Source organism: Arachis hypogaea, chromosome 5, assembly GCF_003086295.3.
Source record: "Arachis hypogaea cultivar Tifrunner chromosome 5, arahy.Tifrunner.gnm2.J5K5, whole genome shotgun sequence".
Taxonomy (NCBI): Eukaryota; Viridiplantae; Streptophyta; class Magnoliopsida; order Fabales; family Fabaceae; genus Arachis; species Arachis hypogaea.
The window spans coordinates 97,828,205-97,851,912 of record NC_092040.1 but is presented as its reverse complement, the minus strand read 5'-3'; the positions used below and the strand labels follow the sequence as shown (position 1 = coordinate 97,851,912).

The window sequence follows — 23,708 nt, the reverse complement described above, 5'->3', positions numbered from 1 at the left end:
GCTAGTTATAGCAATTCAACAACATCCAACAAAATAGCAAAGGTAAACCACATCGACTACTACCATAGTTCCTAAAGCTAAGCATAGATTACAAAATAGGAATAAACCATTTCAAATTTTGTTGTTCTACGTAACTAACAAACTCCAATAGGTGTTGTAAAACCACCAACAAATCTTAACCAAAAAATTGAATTTTCTTGCTGGAAGGTGATAAATTCAGTTCATACCCAAGTTCAATTAGAAAAAATATCATAATTACCAGTGAAGTACGTCTCTTACCCCCTGTGAATTCAAATAGATAAAACACTGCTTAACCAAGAGCACGACCGTGATTGGCAACTATATTTGTACATGAGGATTCGCTGCTAATTACTTCAAGGAATACTTATTGATTGCCAAAACTGACAGCATTAATAAGCAGACCAATTTGGAAAAGCAAAATAGAATAATTGGATGAGGAAATCAACCTCCAATTTTTTTACTACTTTTGTCTATTTGTTTCAATGAATTCTTTGTATTATTTCATCATTAACACCCCAGTGACAGTCCTTTAAAAACCTTTTTAAAGTAGAACCAATTAGCAAATATGTAATAATAACCTATTAGTCTATAAAAACACACGTCATAACATAACTTCTTCCAAAGGTTTTTCATTTAGAGGTATATAGCAACATCTCCCTAGCAACTTCATGCCATAACAATGCAGAACCAGCAAAGAAACAAAGCAATAAAAAATAGGTGAAGTTTACCTTTTGATTGGGATGTTTTTGAAGAGTTTCAGACAAATTAAACTAGGGGATATCTTTTTTGCTCTTCGAAATCATCAAGAAATAAAACTAGATAGAACAACTATAGAGTACCTCCATCAGCTCTATGTGCAGTTCAAGTACAAAATTGATTTGCAGTAATTGATCATAATCGTTAACACATTATGATGGTAACAATATATAGACTTGCAACACGTGCATACCTATGATGAGAAAATGGTGAATAACTAATCTTATAACCATAGTTGCTGAAACTAATTTTTTTATTACAAATCACAATTTATCAAAGTTCTAATTTCATGTTCTTGGTAACTTAACAAACTCCAACAGATTTCGTGTAAAACCTCGTACAAATCTTAATCAGAAAATCAAATTTTTTCGCTCAAGTTTCCTATAATCAAAATCCACCCAAATTCAATTAGGAATAAAAAAACATACTTACCTGTGATTAGCCTTTTGCAAAACTCCGAAAATAGGAAAACATGCAGCTGCTATTTTCGATAAGGACCAGTGATGCACCAAGATTATATTACTTGAGTAATACAACCTGGAAAAAACATCTATTCAATTAAAATTCATAGGAACCACTACAACAAAACCATGTCCAAATCTCTTTTCAAAACATGCATAGAAAATCAGAGAAAATATCTAACCATACTTGCTAATTAGTGAGACGAATGGAGGATTCCAGGCTGGAGAAGTGGAGGTCCACCAGCAGACGGCGCAGCTGCACAAGGAAGCTTCAGAGGCGCCGATAAAACTCGCATGCAACAGCAAAGTGGCGTCGCTCTGGTTCCGTGTGTGGAGGCGTGATGGGCGGAGAGGCTAGGAGCAGCGTCGCAGTGTCCGAAGAAGAGAGAGAAGAGGGTTGTGCGATGGTACCGTGTGTGGAGGCGCGATGGGCAGAGACGCTAGGAGCGGCGTCACAGTGTTCGGAGAAGAGAGGGAAGAGTGCTGCGCGATATTTCCGGAGGCGTGACGCGGGTGTAGATGATTTTCAAACTTTTATGTGGTAAAACGGTGAAAGCAAAGGTAGGTTTTTAGCGAGGGTAATTTTGGTTTATCCTGGGTCAATTTTGGATGGTGCTGAAGTGTATTGGGCTTTTGGGTCCCAATCCAGACATATTTGGCTGGTTTTTGGTTGATATGATCTTGGTTCCCTAGCATTGTTGAAAATTTTATCATGGAATGCATAATATACTATTCATTAATCGAATTTTATCTAATTAAGCACAAAATTTAAAATTTTAACTAATTCATTATCACTAACGACTTAGCAGTCATTAATTTTATTTTGAATTAAAAAAAATAAATTAAATATGTTATCTAAGTATTGGTTGTTGGTAATTTATTTACGAAATTAAAAATTAAATTTGATTAATTCAATCGTTAACTTTATTTTTAAATTAAAAATATAAAAAACAAATATAATTGAATGACGTCATTAGCGGATCGTGAAAAATGAATTTAGTTAATTCATTATTATGACTACTTTTATGAAAAAGATCAACTCAAATTGCTGACGACCTTCTTTTACCGATAATGTGGTCATCTAGATAGGTCATTGGTAATAAGGCCGTCGATAACAGACTTATTTATAATAATAAAAGCAATGTATAAATATACAGAATAACAATATTATATCAAGGGTAAATTATTAAAATAATACTTATAAGTTTATATTGTGATAAAAATAATTTAAAAAAAATAATTAATAAATAAATTTTTAAAATATTTAAAAATGTGATAAAAATAACTTATATATATTTTTAAAAATAATTTTAGAGATAAAATTTTGATGCAATTTTTTTAAATATTATAAAAAAATGAGATCTTTTTATCTTTAAAGTAATTTTATGATAAGAGAATATTTTTAATTTTTCTTATCGTGAATAATTAAATTAAGAAAAAACTAAAATAATATCTGTAGATCGAATTTTACTTTAATATTTTGCAGAGTGACGTGAATTTAGAAAATTTTATTAACAGGGAACAAAATATATTTAGAATAATAATTTTTTTCTTAATTATACTATAGTATTATAAAATATCATTACTTTTCAAATTATTTAACTAATAGATTAAAATAATAAAATAATAATGTAAAATAATGAATAATTTAAAATTCTATTCTTCTGGTTTCATATTTTAAAAAGATTGAATAATCTTTTTATTGTCAATACAATCAAATGTCTCTCTTTCTATATATGTCACTAAACAATCATTTAAAAATTCATCTCCCTTATAGTTGCGAAGCTAACTCTTTATGATGTTTATAGCAGGAAAAGTTCTTTCAACTGTACCCTAAACCCTAAACCCTAAACCCCAAAACTAAAACTAACTTCAAAAGAAGAAACACTAATGGATAAATAATATTTTTTCGAGTCTCAACCAATTTTTGAGAAAGAGCACCAATCTCATTTAAGTTTGAGATCCAATCTCCAATGATAAAGTTCTTTTGAAATACTTCTCCATTACTAATAGGATAAAATTATCAACTTAAATTAATTAATTAATAAAATTAATTCACAATTATACACAAATTAAAAAGTTCAGTATAAAATTATTGGTGCGCGAAATTGTGAACAATACTTTTTCACAACTCTCATAATCCCCGGTAATGGCTCCAAACACGTGGTAGCTCAATACCATGGCATTACACAACTTCGCACAACTAACCAGCAAGTGCACTGGGTCGTCCAAGTAATAAACCTTACGTGAGTAAGGGTCGATCCCACGGAGATTGTTAGTATTGAAGCAAGCTATGGTCATCTTGTAAATCTTAGTCAGGCAAACTCAAATGGTAATGGTGATAAACGAAAATAACATAAAGATAAAGATAGAGATACTTATGTAATTCATTGGTAGGAACTTCAGATAAGCGCATGAAGATGCCTTCCCTTCCGTCTCTCTGCTTTCCTACTGCCTTCATCCAATCCTTCTTCCTCCTTTCCATGGCAAGCTCGTGTAGGGTTTCACTGTTGTCAGCAGCTACCTCCCATCCTCGCAGTGAAAGCTAATGCACACACTCTGTCACAGTGCTGCCAATCACCGGTGTGGTTCCCTCCCCTACTGGAATAGAATCCAGTGATTCTTTTGCGTCTGTCACTAACGCCCAGTAGGTTACAGGTTTGAAGCATGTCACAGTCATTCAGTCATTGAATCCTACTCAGAATACCACAGACAAGGTTAGACCTTCCGGATTCTCTTGAATGCTGCCATCAATTCTTGCCTATACCACGAAGACTCTGATCTCACGGAATGGCTGGCTCGTTTGTCAGGCGAGCACTCGGTTGTCAGGCGATCAACCATGCATCGTGCAATCAGGAATCCAAGAGATATTCACTAAGCCTCAAATGCTTGTAGAACAAGAGTGGTTGTCAGTCACTTTGTTCATGAGTGAGAATGGTGATGGGCGTCAATCATCACCTCCATCAAGTTGAAGAACAAGTGATATCTTGGAATAAGAACAAGCGGAATTGAATGGAAGAACAATAGTAATTGCATTAATACTCGAGGTACAGCAGAGCTCCACACCTTAATCTATGGTGTGTAGAAACTCCACCGTTGAAAATACATAAGCATAAGGTCTAGGCATGGCCGAATGGCCAGCCTCCCAGTGATCTATGATCTCAAGTGATCAAAAGATACAAAGATCCAAAAGCTCTAATACAATAGTCAAAGGTCCTACTTATAGAAAACTAGTAACCTAAGGTGTACAGAAATGAGTAAATGACATAAAAATCCACTTCCGGGCCCACTTGGTGTGTGCTTGGGCTGAGCAATGAAGCAAATTTCGTGTAGAGACTCTTCTTGGAGTTAAACGCCAGCTTTAGTGCCAGTTTGGGCGTTTAACTCCCATTTGGGTGCCAGTTCCAGCGTTTAACGCTGGGATTTCTTGAGGTGACTTTGAACGCCGGTTTGGGCCATCAAATCTTGGGCAAAGTATGGACTATCATATATTGCTGGAAAGCCCAGGATGTCTACTTTCCAACGCCATTGAGAGCGCACCAATTGGGCTTCTGTAGCTCCAGAAAATCTGCTTCGAGTGCATGGAGGTCAGAATCCAACAGCATCTGCAGTCCTTTTTGGTCTCCGAATCAGATTTTTGCTCAGGTCCCTCAATTTCAGCCAGAAAATACCTGAAATCACAGAAAAACACACAAACTCATAGTAAAGTCCAGAAAAGTGAATTTTAACTAAAAACTAATAAAAATATACTAAAAACTAACTATATCATAACAAAAACATACTAAAAACAATGCCAAAAAGTATACAAATTATCCGCTCATCAATTATAAATACAAAATTGATCAATTAATAAAATTTTCATCAGGCAACAGCAGCAAGTCAGTAATTAGTAATATCCCAAATTTATAATTCAAAATGACTCAATACACAAAAATAATTTACAAACAAATTAATGAAACTAAATTATCAATTACATCATCAGAACAAATTCAATCACAAATTTACAATTACTAAACCAACTATATCAAATTATCAATTATCAAACAATGAAGCAAATGAGCAATAAACTAAATGAAGCAACTAACTAACTGAGCAAATAAGCAACTAAGCAAGCAGATATCGATTTCGGTAAATCATGAATATACTCTCCATATGAACTATGTGCTAACTATTGATTATTATTCAGTCACATAAAAATATAACACTCCAACAGAACTTGAATCTCAATGAACATAATGGATTTGGTTAGTTGCTCATAATTTCTTGTTTCAACTTAACAAGAAAACCAACACAATACCTCCTAACCAATGCCATGTTACACAAACCATTCCTTTATTCTGAATCCCCACCCTAAAGCTTATTTATTTATAATGTACATATGCTATAATTAATTGGTTACAGGGTAGACTTGAGAATTATTTGGTATTTACCAGTCTTGATAGTTTGATTTGGGTTCCCTATTATGTACTAAAAGGAAAGAGTCTAAGACTAAATTACTGAACTCCAAGAGGACAACCCAGTAGCGATGCGGCGCCCAGCAGCAACATGCAGCAGAACGAAGGTTGAGCACTTGAACTGCTGAAGACTGAACACTGAATAGAGAAGAGGATCGTAGAATAAGAAAGAAGAACCAGGAAAGATTGATGCTTGCTGAAGAGAAGGCAGAACCAGATGTCGAACTGCCGAAGGAAGAAACACAGGGGTAGAACCACACAAATCACAAGCAGTGACGCAGAAGAGGAACACAGTTAGTCAGTTACGCAGAAGAAGGTAGAACTTGAGAACCACCAGATGCAGCATGGCAGTGATGCAAGGAGAAACCAACAGAGGACGAAACCACGCGGGAAAATCGTGGCGATACAAGGAGAAACCGACGAACTGACGGAGCCACACGAGAGAAATGCTGAACAAGGCAGTGACGCCAGTGGCAGGGAGCCAGTGACACTGCCACACTGACAGAGACGCAGAGTGGTGGGCTGGCGATAGTAACCCTAGAGCAGTTAGGGATTTGGGGAGAAAGGGAGAAGAAGAAGCATTAGAGATTTGGAGCTTTGGGCTGGAGGCAAAATTAATTATATAGTGGGGATAATTATGGTATTTTATTAAGAATTACTCCTTATTTTTTTAAAATTTTACTGGGGGCAGTTACCCCAACAGCTTTATGAATACATCTGTCCCTGGTTTTGCATGCACATTTTAAATAGTTATTTAAATATTTTTACAAAAATTTGGATTAAATGAATAAGTTATTTGCCAAATATAAAAATTGTTTATCACGTATAATAAAATATAATATTTTTCATATTTTAAATTATTCAAGGAGCGAGGCTAATTTTTTTTTATATGAAAACAATATTGGTATTTTTGTTGAAGATGGAATTATTTGGTGTAATTACATATGGGTGAATTTTTCAGGTGGAGAGTCAACACACAAGGTGCGTGTTAGCCACGTGTCATCATTCTGGCAATACGCAGGATGCGCGTTAGATACATGTCAATATTCTCGCCAACACGCAAGATGCGTGCTGTATATATTTTTTGCACATCCATAATACTATAAATGATACACTTCAAATATCAATATTTAATCAAAACACTATCTTTCATCTCTATATTAAAAATAATTTCTAAAAGGAGCGACTCTTATATCAATAACAATATGTTTTTTTATTGATTTTTATTTGATAATTTGTGAATGACAATGGTTGATTTTTCACACGTGGTATGACAAGTCAAATAATAGTATATCAATAGAAATGTTAAGAAAAAAGGACGAAGAAGTTGGTAAAGTGGTAAAATGAGAAATTATTTACTCTTAAATTAAGATAATAGAGAAGATATTTTATAAAAGTTATAAAATCAATAATGATTAATTTTTCACTGTATTACTTTATCAACTTTCTCACCTTAGAAGATCCAAATTCAGATAATAAAAAGTCTATCTTTAATAAGCACAATCAAATTGAGCATTTGTGATATACATAATTAATAATTTTAAATATGACCCATGTGGGGTTTAATAATAATTATTAATTTTTTACATATGGCACAAATAATTTTAAAATTCATTTGGGATAACCTTAATTTCTTTACCCTCTAAGCTCACTTCACTCGCCTTTTTATCCATAGAACTACCACCACCACCTTCACTCTTTCTCTCAGTCCTTCTCACAACATTGTTCTTTGCCTCTCTCTCTCTCTCTCTCTCTCTCTCTCTCTCTCTCTCTCTCTCTCTCTCTCTCTCTCTCTCTCTCTCTCTCTCTCCACGTCATTCATTCTCGGTATCTCTCTTCGCATCATTCATTATCAACCTTAGAGCGCCATCGTTCTCTCTGCCGTCGTCGTGGCAACCACGTTGTTCCATCACCGTTCAGCATCGTCGTTCTCACTCTTCAACGACGTCATCCTTAGCAGCAACGGCAGCGTGGGTCTCAGCAAGTCAGCATCGTCATTCGTGTGGTACCGCCGTGGTGCTCCATCTCTTCCTTCATCACTGCACTTTTAGAGTTCCAATGAATCCTCAGTCAGGATGGATACAAAATACACTAATTTAGTATCTCTGGACATAATATTTCTATCCATGTTTCATCTGTCAAATACGATTTTGTATCTCCGTGTCCCTGTCTTAATGTTCTATCCCTGAAAACAAATGCAGCCTTAGTTCTTGTCGAGAACTTATTCTTAGCGTTTACTTTGAAATTTGGCTTAAATTCAATAATTATAGTAACAAATTCTTTTTTTTTTTTTGGAAAAAAGAAGCTCAAACACATGAAGTGGAGCGTGCAATAATGAATGAACCAAGTAGATCATAAACTAAGCTATCCAACTCCAAGTAAGACTACTGTTTATCCCATTGTCATCTCCGGCATTGCCATCAACAACAAAAAAGATCTACACCTAACCACTCCTTATAGTTCATGAAGGATATATGGATGACCTCAACAACCCCTTTTCCTTTGTTCTGAAAAATCCTTCTATACCTTTATAGCCAGACGTTCCAGATAATCGCACAAAAACCCATCAACCACCTCTTGTGCTCTTCCTTGCTAGCTGATATCTCAGTCCAACTTATAAAATGTTCCTTCAGCGTCCCCGGGCATGACCATTACCTTCCAACAAATGCTAACCAGGCACACCAAACCTGCCAAGAAAAATCACAGCCAAGGAACAAGTAGTGAACATATTCAATAATACTCTTGTTACAAAACACACATAGAATATCTTCCTGGTGGATGACTCCCAACCGACTCAGCCTTTCCTTCGTATTGACCCTACCAGTCAATACAAACCAGACAAACAGTTCAACTCTTGGTGGGACTAAACCTTTCCAAAGTGTTCTTGTAAAGTTGTAGCTTGTTATATCCTCTGGAAGGTTGTCTTCCTGTATCACCTGCATAAAAGATTTAGTAGAAAAGACCCCTTGTTTATCAAATTTCCATACAACTCAATCCTCACTACCATAAGCCAATTTGACCAGTCTTAATGCCTCATGCAATTGGTTCACTAGATCCAACTCCCATTGGAATAGCTCTCGCCTCCATTGGAAGTTCCATATCCACTCAACCCCATCCCAAAACCTGCAATCGCCTATAAAACATCCTCTTTGGTTTGAGACTAAAAAAAGCCTCAGAAACTGGACTTTTAGAGCACCACCACGCAGCCAGACATCCTCCCAGAACCGAGTCCCTCTTCCATCACCAACCTCCATAGCCAACCCAGTGATTATCTTCTGTCTAACTTGCTGACTCGTGAACTGCATCTGACAGATATCCTTCCAAGGGCCCCCTTGCTAGGTAAAGTCTGAGAGGACAGCAAGACATCTGGGTTCAGGTTATTACAAGTACAAACCACCTTCTTCCACAGCGGGCAATCCTCCTTTGAAAAGCGCCACCACCACTTAAATAGAAGGGCTGTGTTCCGTAGCATGGCATCCCCAACACCCAACCCACCAAATTTTTTGAGCGCCTGCACCACCTCCCACCTTACCAATGCCATACCAGTCCTACCATTCTCCTTACTCCATAAGAATCTTCTCTGTAAGGAAAAAAAGCTTATCCACAATAGCCTTAGGCATCCTGTACAGACTTAAATAATATACAAGGAGACTATTCAGTACCAATTTTATGAGTACCAATTTACCGGCTTTATTAAGAACCTTGGCTTTCCATAGGCTAAGTTTTTTCTCCACTTTGTCCACAATTGGCTTCCAAGTCTTCACCGACCTTGGATTAGCTCCTAGCTGGATCCCCAAATATTTTACTGGAAGGGCAGCTTCCTGGCACCCCAGCACGTAGCACATACGTTAAACCCACTGAGCCTCACAATTAATAGGAATTAAGCTTGATTTATCAAAGTTGATGCTTAACCCCGACATCAACTCAAAATAGCGGAGTATCCTCCTATAGTTCTTCACAGTCTCTTCCTCTTGGGGGCAGAACAGAATGGTGTCATCTGCAAACTAAAGATGTGACAGCTCAATATGATCTCTACCGACCAGTAGTGGAGGAAGTCGCCTGTTTCTAACCACCTCCTCAAGCATTCTATGTAGGACATCAACAACGAGGACGAACAAGAAAGAAGACAGTGGATCACCTTGTCGTAGGCCCCTTTCCATCTTAAACGGCCGAGAGGGCGAACCGTTTATCAATACTGACATAGAGGCAGTACTTACGCACTTCATAACCCACCCCTCTACCTTCTTCCAAACCCCATTTTCTATAGAACAAGATCCACGAAGCTCCACTTGACTCTATCATATGCCTTCTAGAAGTCTAACTTTATTATCGCCGTTTTCTTCTTTCTCTATTTTAGCCATTGAACAGTTTCGCATGTAATGAGTGCCCCATCATGTATTTTCCGCCCTTTGACAAATGCACTCTGTGTCTCACCTACAAGTCGTGGCATTATTGCTCGCAATCTCCTAACCATCATCTTTGATATGACTTTGTACACACACCCGAGCATACTAATAGGCCTGATATCTTTGATTTCCTTTGCTCCAGTAAACTTAGGTGCCAGCGCAACCCATGTGAGATTAGCATCCGTCGGTAATCTGGAAGACTGGAAAAATCCTAATATTGCTCCCGTGAATTCAGGACCAATTTCTTTCCAACACTTCTTTATGAAGTTCATGTTGTAGCTGTCGCTACCAGGCGCTTTAGATGAATCACAATCCCACACTGCTTCTCTAACCTCCTCAGGAGTTGGCTGTATCTCCAGAGCCATAGCATCATCCTTACTGATTCTCTCCACCAGACCATCTCTAAACCTCACGAATGGCGACTTTTTCTGATGATACAAGTTCTTATAAAAGTCCCTAATCGCAATCTTAATTCTAGCTTGATTCCTTATCAACCTTCCATTAATGACTAGTGCATCAACCCTGTTGTTCCTCCTTCTCGCCGAAGCTATGTTGTGGAAATACCTCGTGTTTTTATCCATGTCCCTCGCATGTCTTGAGCGCGACATCTGATTCCAATGTAATTCTTTCCTTACATACCCTTTCTCACACCATGTCACAAGCACTCTCCTTCTTGCCTCTACCATTTCATCATAAGTCCCATCACCCACTCTGTCATCAATCTTCTTAATCTCTTCCTCCAACTTCAAAATTTTGTTGTCCATGTCTCCAAAATTGTCTTTATGCCATCTTCCCAATGGAACTAACAATGCCTTCAGCTTGTCCGTGAATTGCATGTCACCTAACCCTCTCCATTCTTCCTTTACCATCCTCAGGAATCCTTCATGCGTAAACCACAAGTCAAGGCTTCTGAACGGTCTCGGACCACCTCTCAATCTCTTATCTTCCACTATAATAGGACAATGATCAAATAGACCCCTTCGACCACCTCGTAATCGAGTTTCTGGGAACTCCTCCAACCATTCCAAACTCACCATGGCCCTGTCAATGCGGCTACAGGACCGTCCTCTGAACCACATAAACTTACGGTCAGAAATTGGCAAATCCACCAAGCCCATGTCTTGTACCCAGTTCTTGAAATCCTCCGCTAACAAGGACAATCTATCAGTGCAATTCCTTTCGTCACCATGAACAATCTCATTAAAGTCCCCTATGAAGCAACAAGGTACCTGACATAGGCCAGCTATGTAACTCAGCTCTTCCCACACAACAAGCTTCTCATCACGAAGGTGAGCACCATAAACCAATATAAAAGCACAATTAAAATTATTCTTCAGCAGGACTCCTTCAACACATAACCATCTCTCATTTTTATAACAATTTCTCATATAAAAAAACCCGTCATCCCACATTAACAATAACCCGCCAGACGCACCAGTAGACACAACGTACTCCCAACCACCACAATCATTCCCTCATATTGTTGATACATCAAATCTAGTCATTGACTGTCTTTTAGTCTCCACCAATCCTAACATATTTAAACTATATTTTCTCTTAAGATCCTTTACCATCCTTAAGTTACTGTCACCCCTCAACCCCCTAACATTCCAAGCACTAATAATCATTTTAAAGAAATATTGCACACCTTTTTTTGTGTTTTGGGTCTGCTGCGTCTAGCTTTCGCTTTCTATTTTGCCAGTCTTTTTTTCTGAGCAATTTCTTTATTCTGTTGTTGAAAAGCTGCCATAATATCCTCTTCTTCGTCATATAGTTTCGCTCATGACTCCTTTGCCAATTTCCAAGCCATTTTGTTTTCTAGCAGCTGCACATTTAGTCTTGAATTCTCATTATCACTGGCTTCGTTATCATTTACAAGCATTCTGTCCTCCACACTATCCTCATCATCCCTGAAACCATTTCCTTCCTGAGATTATGGTATAAGTCGTTCTCAAGCCGCCTCCATTTCCGGCACTGTAACGTCCTTCTACTGCACTCCACCACTGTCCTCCGAATCATCATAGTCAGAATGTTCCGTATTCAGCCCAACCTCTACATCCTTGGCCCCTTGTGCCATATCAGCCATAACCTGAGCTCCGCTGCTTTCAACCTTCCACAGCCTATCATCGTTGGCCGTTCCAGAATCAACATCAAAGTCACAGCCCTCACGTAGGGGGTTCGCCGGCGTCGTCGGTATCACTCTACCGCGGCCTTCTTTCTGGGTTCCGCGCCGCTGATTCGGCCGTTCCCGCCCCGCTAAATCCTTGCTGCCTTTTGCTCTAGACTGTGCTCGCTGCCTGGGTCCCGAGCCTCCCACATCGTGGAGCACGTCACGTCCCGAGCCTTCCAGACCGTGTTCACTGCCTGGGGCTCCCGCGACTCTACCCTGCTGAGTTCCCCTTGGCTAACCCGTATTCCTCCAACCCAGCCCATTAAGCATCCCCATGTCTCCATCGTGATGGCCATCTTTCGATCTTCGATCTTCGTGGCCCAATGAAGAGTAGCTACTGTTGTTTGCTTCCATGGGCCCAAGGCTAGGATTTAGAGTAGCAGGCCTTGTGATCTCCTTGGCCAGCCCATTAGGTTTGCACCAATAATTCCAAGAAACGATTGATTCAGAATCTACAGTATCCCCCTCATATCTCACTAAATCAGCCAAACCATCAATGCGATGATTATGAGAATGAACTGTTACTATATTCATTTGATTTGGACTTAAATGATCATAACTCTATTTGTTTAAAATTGTTTCTGAAATTACCAATTTGTCCTTGTCTTCAACCTTCTCTCGCAGTCCCTTCATTATCACTTCTGCTGCCTGGTCTGTACAGACCGTTGAACTTTTTGAACTTTCCGTCCCTATAATTGCTGCATCACATATGTTCTTTTGTAGTTCACAGCTGACCGCTCCATCAATCACTGATCTTGTCTGACAATTCACCTCAAAATTTTCACGTTCCCCTTCTTTTACCAACACATCAAAGCCACTTGCGTCAATTGTGAGATGGACCCGTTCGTTGATCACGTCCAACACACAAGTGTCAATTTGTATACAGCCAACACTAAAAGACTAGCACGATTCTGTTGCTTCATCGCACCCAACCACCTCACCCCATTGGTTACCTATTATCCTGAAGGTATCCACGGACCACGCATGCAGGGGAACTCCAAAACATTCCAACCAAACCCTCCTAGTTTCACTCTTCTCCAACTCGTCCCATCTCCATACCCTATGAAACAACTGTAGCTGACCATTCATTTTGAATGTGTAAGCCTCTTCCACATTCAGCACACACTGTTAAAGGTCAGCAGAGCTTTATATGCTCCCATTTCTCACACCTGAGTAACTTGGGGAAAACTTCTCTCAACCGATTCCTTCAAAGACCTATAGTCAATAGCTTTCATCGTTCCACCTACTAGACTTCTCTGCAACCAGACCAAGTTTTCTTTCGCCACCACCACTTCCACCTTCTTCGTCCATCCATTCTTGTGTGGATCTTGTAACGTCTTCTCCTTAGTTAAAACTTTAGTAGGGCCCTCTAATCTTCTCTGATTCTTTTTTTCTTCTGGTGGCTGTTGGCCTCGTGGCTGCACGTTGTTCATTTCTTTAACAGCAGATAATCTTCGATATTTAGCTTCCCCCACGAACACAGCCTTATCTCTCAACCGCATACGATTCATATCCGTTATGGCCTTCAAGGCTCCCCCTTTCGTGGTATATCGTATGAACGCAAAGATGTACACACCACCATTTTTTAGTTTTCTTGATAAATATATGTCGTTTATGTGTCCAGTCCAACCAAAGAGGTGGAAGAGCTCCCTCTTGGATATGTCTTTTGGAAGATTATCCACAAATATTGAAAATGACTCGTGCTCTAATCGTCGGTACTCTTCTCGGTTCCAAACTCGAGGATATTTAGCCTGACCTAATGTTCTACCCCTCCATGTGTTTTCCCCCCGCACGCTCTCGCTCTCTCTCCTCTCTCTCACATTCTAAAGTATTTTTTCGTATTTGAAACTTGATCGACAGAATAATACCTTTTTTTGCACTTAGAACTTGATCGATATAAGTCCAAATAACTTTACCTTTTTTATTATTTGTTAAACAGTGACTTATCGAATAATTTATTTTCACTAAATATATTGAGGATGCTTTGACACAATGGCGTATTTCATCGAAATTAAAATCATCTTGTCAAAAATATTATTTTTTAACATAACACAGTAACAATATTACATCATTATTATGTCAATATACATGATGAATGATTTTTATGTTATTATTTATTACTATGCAATAACAATATTATATCATATTATCATGCATATTGTTATTATAAGATGATCATCCAATCTAGCTATTGGTATAAAAAAAGGATTTTGTTCGACAAGAGGCCGTTTCGATTACCAAAGGTTTCGACTACAGAAGCATAGACGGGTAAATTGAAATCGAAGAAAGATGGTACAAAGAGCATTAAAGTCGAAAGGTAGTTATTGTCTTTTCCTAAGCATCAAGGCTTGCTACTACTCGACCATCAAGATTGAGTGGAGAACATGGGTGCAAAATTTGAGGAGCAAGCTAAAGAAACGTGGGACTTGAAGACCAAGGAAGACGTGGGTGTCAAAACCTAGAGAACAGGATTCTTCATGGTCAAGGCAAGGTCATTACTGTGATAAAGGAGGAGGTAAGATAGTGGACAACATGCTCGTTGACAAGTCTATCTCCATGGTCTATAAATAGGAGAAATTCAAAAGAGTTGGGGGACTTCAATAAAAATTACTAGATCATCACATAAACTCATAAAACTCTCAGTCTTCGTGACACAACAGAAGAATATGGAGTGCAAGTGCATGTTAATGTTAAAAGTTAATTTTTAACTTATTTTCTTTTGTTTATTTGATTCATTTTCGCTTATTTTCTTTGAATTTTGTTATTATTTTGCTTTGATCAATATTTTATATTTTCATTGTCTTCTTTATTTAATTACTTATTCATTTGTTTTGTTTTTTTTTTCATAATTCTGCCATTGGGAATTTTGACATAAAATTGCTTTGACACCATAACTAAGTAATTCTTGGGTCGAGTTCACTTTTTTCAGAGGAGTTGTATTTGCTCCCCGATACTTGAGATCTTGATGCAAGCTCATTGCGACACTACCTATCGAAGTCGACCAAAAAACGAGTGAAACACTAGCATAATATCGTTGGCAAGAGTTATTGCTTGTTTCCTATAAGATTATGGGCTATTGGCAAAGTAGGAATGTAGATGTTTTTTTCTATTTTCTTTTTTCGAGAAATTTAACAATTTTTTGGAATTTTTCACCCACTTGAAACCCTTCTTGGGAGCTCGTCAGCTTTAATTTGTACCCACCAGCCGCCACGAGTAACTTCCCACAGATATTCACTCAGTTGGAAGAAATTGCCACCCTTAAATATGGTTGTACTATTATCTTGACAAAGCCAGCCTCTTTGTCAAGTGAATCTCGGACAATTTGCAAATGAGCTCGTCTGGTATGTGCTTAAAGTAGTTTTAAACTTTAATAGAGCTAATACTCAATTTGACTTCTTGAAATTTGAAGTCAAATTTAATTTGACCCTTAAAATTTTAATGGACTCAAATTGAATTCTGAGATTTATAATCGTAACTCACATTAACCCTTGAACTAATTTCCGTTAAGAACGTGTTGATTTAGTACATTAACTTGTTGTAATTTGGATTCCTCACTTAAGTTTCATGTGATCAAGATTTATTAGAGTTTCACAAGCATGATTATTGCTCCCAAACCCGCAAAATTTTCAAATTAATCATGTTATTATTGTTTTTACGAGGATGTTGGCAGGGATAGATCCAGAAATGTTATCATAGGAGCCAATAACATATATAATATTAAAAGAATATGAAAATAAATTATAATGTAAGATGCATTACAAAAATATACCAATAGAAAATATATATTTAAGATACAAAAAAATGTGTACTTTTTACTAACGAAGTGGTACACGTCGATTCTTCATATCATAAAATTCATCGATAATAGAATCTGTGTCAAATCTTTTGGCAATCTTCTTCTCAATGTAAATCAAAAGACAATTAGCAAGAAAATCATCTTCCATTTTGTTTCTGAGTCTATTCTTCACAATATTCATAGCTGAAAAAGATCTCTCAAGTGTAGCAGTTGAAATAGAAAGAGTTAATACCAAGCAAATCAAACGATCAATCAAAGTATATGTTAAAGACTTTCTTGTCTTTGTTAATCCTTGACATAACTCCAAAATTATGCACAAGTTATTAACTCAACATGATTAAGAACATCAAGTTTATAATGTGGAGCTTGCATTCTAATGTAAAATTTCTCTTGGTCACTGAAGTCACCTGAATAAAATCGTGCTACTAATTCACATATTTTGTTGACACTGAAGAACTTATAATTATCTCTGGGATCTAAAGTTGAACTTAATGTAACCAATTCCACCATATTATCATTGAATCTTCCATTAAGTTCTTGCAATTATGTATCAATTACAACCAGAAATAAATTAACACGGTAATGATGCTCCACTGAAATTTAGTCAACAATTTTACGAGTTCGGCCTCTTCTAGGAATATGCAATGCATTCATATCAGGAACTTCAACTTCATGTTTCTCACAAAATAATATAACTTCTTTTATGAAAGCCTCCCAACTTGATTCTCTCATTCATTTAATTAAAGTCTTGGTAGTAAAAACCAGAGTTAAAGCATTCAATATGTCTTGATTTTTTTGTCGCAAAGCTTGACAAAGATCATGACTAACTTCCAAAAGATTTCTCATCAAATGCAAAATAAAGACAAATTCAAGGGATGTGATAGCTTCATAAGCAGCACTAGCAGCACCATGGGTGGAGAAATTACTTTCTTCAGTACTTTTTTCAAGAACTTCATAAGTAGCATCAAACATGCATAGCAAGATACGTACATAATTCAAATGAGACCCCCATCTAGTATCTCCAGATCTTTGCAAAGTACCAATTTGATTAAGTCCACTACCTGTCACAATTTTATCTTTGGCAATTAAGTTTGTAATATTATTTGCTTGAGTAACCCTTAACTGATCATGATATTTAGGAGAAATAGTCACAACATTCACAATTAGTGTAAGTTTTGAAAAGAATTTATGAACATAGCAAACTTCTTTGACGGCAGAAACAAGTGCTAATTGTAATCAATGAGCAAGACAATGAATGTAATAAGCAAAAAGGCAATCTTTCAAAAATAGAGCTTGCAATCTATTCCATTCACCACGCATATTACTAGCTACATCATACCCTTATCTCCTAAGATTTTGAACATCAAGATTATGACAAGAAAGAACTGATGAAATTTCTGTTTTCAATGTCAAAGAACACGTATCAGAAACATTTATAAGATCAAAAAATCTTTCTTGAACACAACCATGCTTGTCTACAAATATCAAAACCACAGACATTTATTCTCGCTTTGACTTATCTTTTACTTCATCAATAATTATACAAAATTTAGAATCACCGATTTCTTCTCAAATTGTTGCACACACTTTTCTAGCAAAGATATGCAATATATCTTTTTGAACACTGGGAGATATATTAAGCATTTTCAAGAGCATTTTCAAGGACAACATTATTAACATTCTGATTATAGGAAGCTAAATGTTTAATTAACTCAATAAAATTTTTCCTATTTAAAGATCCAGGGCTTTTATCATTGCCTCTAAATGCACATGCTTGAAATGCAAGCCTTCGAATAGCATCAATAAATGTCTTCAACCTTAAGCAGTTATTTGCAATAGTTTCATCACTATGCCAAGGTTGTCAAACTCGCGAGTCTAAGTAAACTCATGGAGCTGACCTAGACTCAACTCGCGAGTTAACTCGTAGACTCGTACGAGTTCACTTGATATATATATATATATATATATATATATATATATATATATATATATATATACTCAATTTTAACCCTTCAAAATTAATAATATCAATCTTGAAGCACATAATAAATTAAAATAATAGCATATATTATAACAAATACTTTAAAATGCACATTCAAATCCTCTATAATTAAAATTAAAATATGTAATACTAAATCTGTAATACTAAATCCTCTTATACAAATACAACATAGAACACACAAAATTAAAATTTCTAAATTTGTAATACTAAATCTTTAATTGAACATTGAACAATATCAAATAATCAAATTAACTCTAATCAAAATAATTAATTACTAATCAGTCATAAATGGATGAATCATCCGGCTATCTAACATAAATGATAAGCAATAGGCTAAAATTAGAATCAATAAAATTAAAAAAAAAAACTAAATCAAGAAGCAAAGGCTCAAAGAAAGGACAAATGACATACAAAAAATAGAGGATATAGAAGAAAAAAAGGGGCAAAGTCCCAACAACAGCAGATCGAAGACAAGGGTGCAGCAGGCAGCGGTGTCGAGGGTGCAACAGCAGCACGAAACGACGGTGACAAATAGTAATAAATTTCACGACGGTGATAGCATGATGGAGTTGCGGATAGTGGAGATGTGAAGAAATACGAAGCAAAGGGCAACACAAGTAAAATTCACAAAGACAATGGCGTAAATCAGAGCAGGGGTAGCAAACACAGGGAAACAACGGTAGCTCGACGGGGAACAGCGACTGCGGCAGAACATGAAAAAAGTGAGACTTGAGAGAAACGACGCAAATGAGTAAGTTGTGAGTGAGTTTTTTTCATTCTTTTGGAGTATTATCGTAACCCTAATAAAAAAAAGTATTTTTTTTTTGTTTCAAAATGACGCTTTTTTTTAGCAAAAATGAAGAAAAATACAAACTCGCTAACTCGGTCCTAGACTCACGAGTTTGTCCGAGTTTGACCGACTCTAGTCGAGTCTAGCCGAGTTTACTCAAGATAGAGTCTATGCCCGAGTCAACTTGATTCCATATATAAACTCGTAAACTCGTACGAGTTTATGAGTTAACTCGAGAGTTTGACATATCAAGAACTTTGTCTATATGCTTAGATTGAGCCGTTAAATCATCACAAGATTTCACACAAATTATGGGGAGAATTAGGAATAGAACCCTCTTGACATATAAATGCACAATTCATTCTATTGTTTACTTTCTTTCAATAATTACCAAATCCTAAGTTTAAAAATGTATTTTTTCATCATTGCGAGTACCATAATGTTTACCAAACAAGTAGCAAGGCAAACAATAAGCAATATATTTTTCTGGTGAATATTCTAACTAACTTGAAAATTTTTTAAACCAAGAAGATTGAAAATATCGACGGTGATTATTATTACCAAAAGCTAGATAGCTAATATTTGTTGGTTGGTATGGCTAGCTATTATGTATGTTCTACGAATCTTATCACATTCATTGACATTATACTGTCAAATTGGACATCGCTTTTCTGGATCCCTTTCTAGTAAAGAGATATCAGTATCTCCTTCTAATCTTAAAACTTTGACTTCATGTTGATGTGTATTTTGAGTAAGATTAGAGAGCTCACTTCTTGAACTTCTTGTGAAATAAGATTAGAGGGTTGACTTGTTTGAACTCCAACATTATCAGTAATTTTTTCTTAAAATTGTATCAATTTTACTTTGCTTTCTCATCATAAAATGTTCTAGTTTCTTTTTATCTAAAAAAAAAAGATTCAAATAATTATATACTCATATGAATAAAAAAAAATCTAAATATTTTTTATTAATTAAACATCAATAACAATATTTTTCATTAAATCACTATCAATTTTATTAAAAAAAATAAAAAAAGAGAGAATAAATCCTAAAGATAGATAAATCATTTATCTATGTGAACACAAAAATAAGATTATATTATTTTATAATAAAAAAATATGATTTATTAATTAATAATTTTATACAATTATATAAAAGAAATAAAAGATAGAATAAATAGTGAGTACCTTTGTTTTAATTAATATAATGATATAATTGAAGACTTATGATACTTGTCAATAAAGTGAGGGCGTGGCTATGGCTTCAAAAGAACACCGAACATCAAAAGGAACAAGAACATAAAAAAAGAGAAGGTAGTGTTTACTCTTTAGGAGTTTAAATTTTTTTTAAAAATTATTATATTTTATTTGGGTTAGACTTCTTAGTTCTTATTGCTATTTTTTTTTTTAAAGTTAGGGAAAAGAGGGAAGGGAAAGGGAAGAAGGCTTAAGATATCTAGTAGATGTTAATCACATAAAATTTAAAAATTTTAGTAAATTAATGTGCAAAATTAACATGCTATTTATAAAAATCAATTCACAGACTAAGGTGAATTAATATTGTAAATTTTGAAAACCGAATTAAGTTCATTATAATTTTAGGAGTCAATTTAAGTGTAATATCAAATTTTAAGAGTAAAATTAAATATTAACTCCCTTTCAATAAGTAATCTTACTTTTTCTATATTGTAGTATCCCTTTGTATTTTCTAAGCGTGCCTATACTTGTAAAATAGAGATTAGTCTCTTACTCTCATATTAAGCATTTATGTTTTTTCAATAAAAATGATTTTCGCTAAGTACAAACAATAATAATTTTGTTTAGTAAACTAAATTTTTAAACTTTATAAAGATTATATAAACATAAATATAAAAATAAATTTTAATATTTATTAATATATAAAATTATATTATACTTTTTTATTTCAATAAATATAATTTAATTTTAAAAACACGTCTTTAGATGTTACTTCTTTAAATACTTCTAAAAGTACTTAAATTTATTAAAAATTATAAACACAAATATATAATTTTTTTAATTATTAAATATAAAATAAAATGTATGTACTTTTAAAAGATATAAACACCTTTTTCAAAGCAATTTACTAAGTTAACCCTTATAATCATCATAAAGACCTTACTCTTAAGAAATACAGGACTTATAATGACATCTATAGTTAATAAATCATCTCAATTGAAAAACCAATTTGATAATATTAAATGTAAGTATTTATTATTGGTTTAGTTATTTTGCAAGTCTCTATAGTTTTACTAAATTTTCAATTAGACTTTATATTTTTTTTAATTAGATTCTTGTACATTAATTTTTTTTAATTAAGTCCCTGTCATGAGAATAACGTTTAAGATAATAGAATATTCTATTTAAAAAATAAATATTCTCATAATTAGATTAAAATAACTAGTTAAATATACATCTATTTTTTCAAAATACCAAAAACACCCTTAACATTTTGTCCAAAAAAAAAAAACCTAGCCAACTGCTCTCTGAAGATCATGTGCTCTCGTTTCTCCTCCGTCGTCTTCATCCATATCCGTCGTCATCCGTGGCGGATGCTTGGTGGTTGTCCATCCGTCGCCTCCTTCTCTCTGCGCTGCTCTGTTTTGCACTATTTACCTGTTGCAGCCCTTGCGTCCCCCGTCGTGCCTCGCCACACCTCGCCTCACCTCGCCGCACTGTGCCTCTTCTCGATCTGCCTATACTCGATCTGCCAAAATAGGTGACATTAAAATTGATTACTATTATTATTATGTTCTCAAATTGTGTGAATTTGTGCTTCAATTTTAGTTTTTTCTAGTTGTTTTCAGATTCTGTCTCTCAAGCTGTGAATTTTTAAGTTGTGTGAATTTGTAGTTCAGTTTTAATTTTACTTAATTGTTTGCAACTTCTGTTTGTTTCTCAAATTGTGAATTTGTTCTTCATTTCTGCTTTACTTTCTGAGTTTTTCATTTTTATAACCAATTGTTCAAATTTGGTATATATATTTATATTTTAGTTTTCTGCTTATGTTTAAATTTAGTGGTTGGAGAGACTGCAGTGATTGGCAACAATGTCTCCATTCTGCACCATGTGACCCTCGATAGTACCACTAAGATTGGTGAGGACAGGCACCCCAAGATTAGTGATGGTGTGCTGATTGGTGCCGGTGCTACAATTCTCGGCAACGTGAAGATTGGGGAAGGTGCTAAGATCGGTGCCGGGAGCGTTGTTTTAATTGACGTGCCACCACGGACTACCGCGGTTGGAAATCTGGGGAGTTTGGTGGGTGGAAAGGAGAAGCATTCTAAGCATGAGGATGTCCCCGATGAATTAATGGACTATACTTCCTTTATCTCTGAATAGTCAGATTGTATTATTTGAATATGAATATAAAAGATGAATGCTTCAGAGTTCAGATGAATTTAAGAGAAAAAGAAGGAGAATTTTATGTTCTTATAGAATTTATAGTATAATTAGATTATAAATGTGGATTGAGAACTTACTTGGTTTTGAAAATCTAAGATTACATACTGGTTTATTGTGTGTACAAGAAGATGCACACAGTGATTGTTATGCTAGCAAGGGAGACAATGATACTTTCTATTCCTAATCATCCTATATTTTTAGTTGAAAGAAAGATCAAAGAAGAGCCAACATCAAATGCTTTTGATAAGGATCTTTTGGTCAATGAAGTATCAATTTCAAATATTCTACCTAAATAATCAGTATAAGTGTTCTGTTTTAAAATTGTTTGAATTGTATAAGTAAATCATGTTTGTCTTTTTAAATCATTGTTGTTTAAATTTGTTGTATTATAGTAGATTCTATTTATTATTCAAATATATAATGATAATTTCTTCTTTTTTAATTGGTTGAGTATGTTATATCTATTTATTTAACAAAAATTTGAGCTATTTTGGGTGAAAATAAATTCATTGATTAAATGTTGTAGTTATTGAACTGTGTTGGAATTTGAAAAGTGATCCTATAAATTCTTAATATGGCTAACTATGTTCAATACTAAGATTAAGATTTTAGCTGCTACTGTGTATGATATAAAAAGAAGTTATAAATAGATAAAACATATTTTTATATAATTTGTATATAAATAAGCAAAAAAAATTATATGAATATTTTTTATTGGATATTTATAGGTTTATTAAATTTTCAATTAGGTTTTTATAATTTTTTTCTTTTTCCTTGGGTTCTTAAGGATATACAAATAATTTTATAATTTATTAATTTTTTTTAACGTTTAACGTTAATAGGAACTAAATTAAGAAAATGTAAAAAAATTCAATTAAAAAAAATATATATAAAAATTTAATTAAAAATTTGGTAAAGAGAATAATTAAACCTTTATTATTCATTGAACCTTTTTATAGAACTTAGCTTCAGTTTCTTAAACTTATACCGGACATGGTTAAGTAGATCTTCTAACGAAAATAACCTGCTTGTAGTTGTCACGTGATTTTAAACTATGTTGCAGTAATGCATTAAGAGAGACCACTTTTATCTATCCAATTTTGTCACAATTGAAATGAGATTTAGAGTTAGTTTGGTAAAGTTTTTATTTTTTAAAAATAGTTTATAAAAGTTAAAATTTAAAAGATAATTTTTTAAAAGTGGTAGTATTTATATTTGGTAAATTAAATTAAAAATAATTTTTAATAAATACAAGCAACAATAATTATATTTGATAAAATAATTTTTAAAATTTAAAAATATTATAATATATAAATGTAAGTATTAAATTTGAAAATTAGTTAACATATGAGATTATATTATACTTTTAAATTTTAAAAAGTACAAATTAACTTTAAAAAATTTTATTTTAAGTGTTTTCAAAAGTATCT

General features: G+C 34.7%; 1 protein-coding gene across 1 annotated transcript; it reads left to right on the top strand.

Annotated features, from left to right (window-relative positions):
• Positions 1-13,786: 13,786 nt before the first annotated feature.
• On the top strand, positions 13,787-22,215 carry LOC112803828 (serine acetyltransferase 5-like). Its single transcript, XM_025847287.1, has 3 exons — positions 13,787-13,813; positions 21,499-21,592; positions 21,893-22,215. Exons 1-3 carry the CDS (start codon positions 13,787-13,789, stop codon positions 22,213-22,215), a joined length of 444 nt encoding a protein of 147 aa, XP_025703072.1.
• The last annotated feature ends 1,493 nt before the right edge of the window (positions 22,216-23,708 follow it).

Coding starts and splice junctions, on each gene's coding strand:
- LOC112803828 (XM_025847287.1), top strand. CDS start 13,787: ATGGCCTTCAAGGCTCCCCCTTTCGTG. Junction 13,814..21,498: donor TCAAGGCTCCCCCTTTCGTG/GTATATCGTATG, acceptor TACCTGTTGCAG/CCCTTGCGTCCCCCGTCGTG. Junction 21,593..21,892: donor TACTCGATCTGCCAAAATAG/GTGACATTAAAA, acceptor GTTTAAATTTAG/TGGTTGGAGAGACTGCAGTG.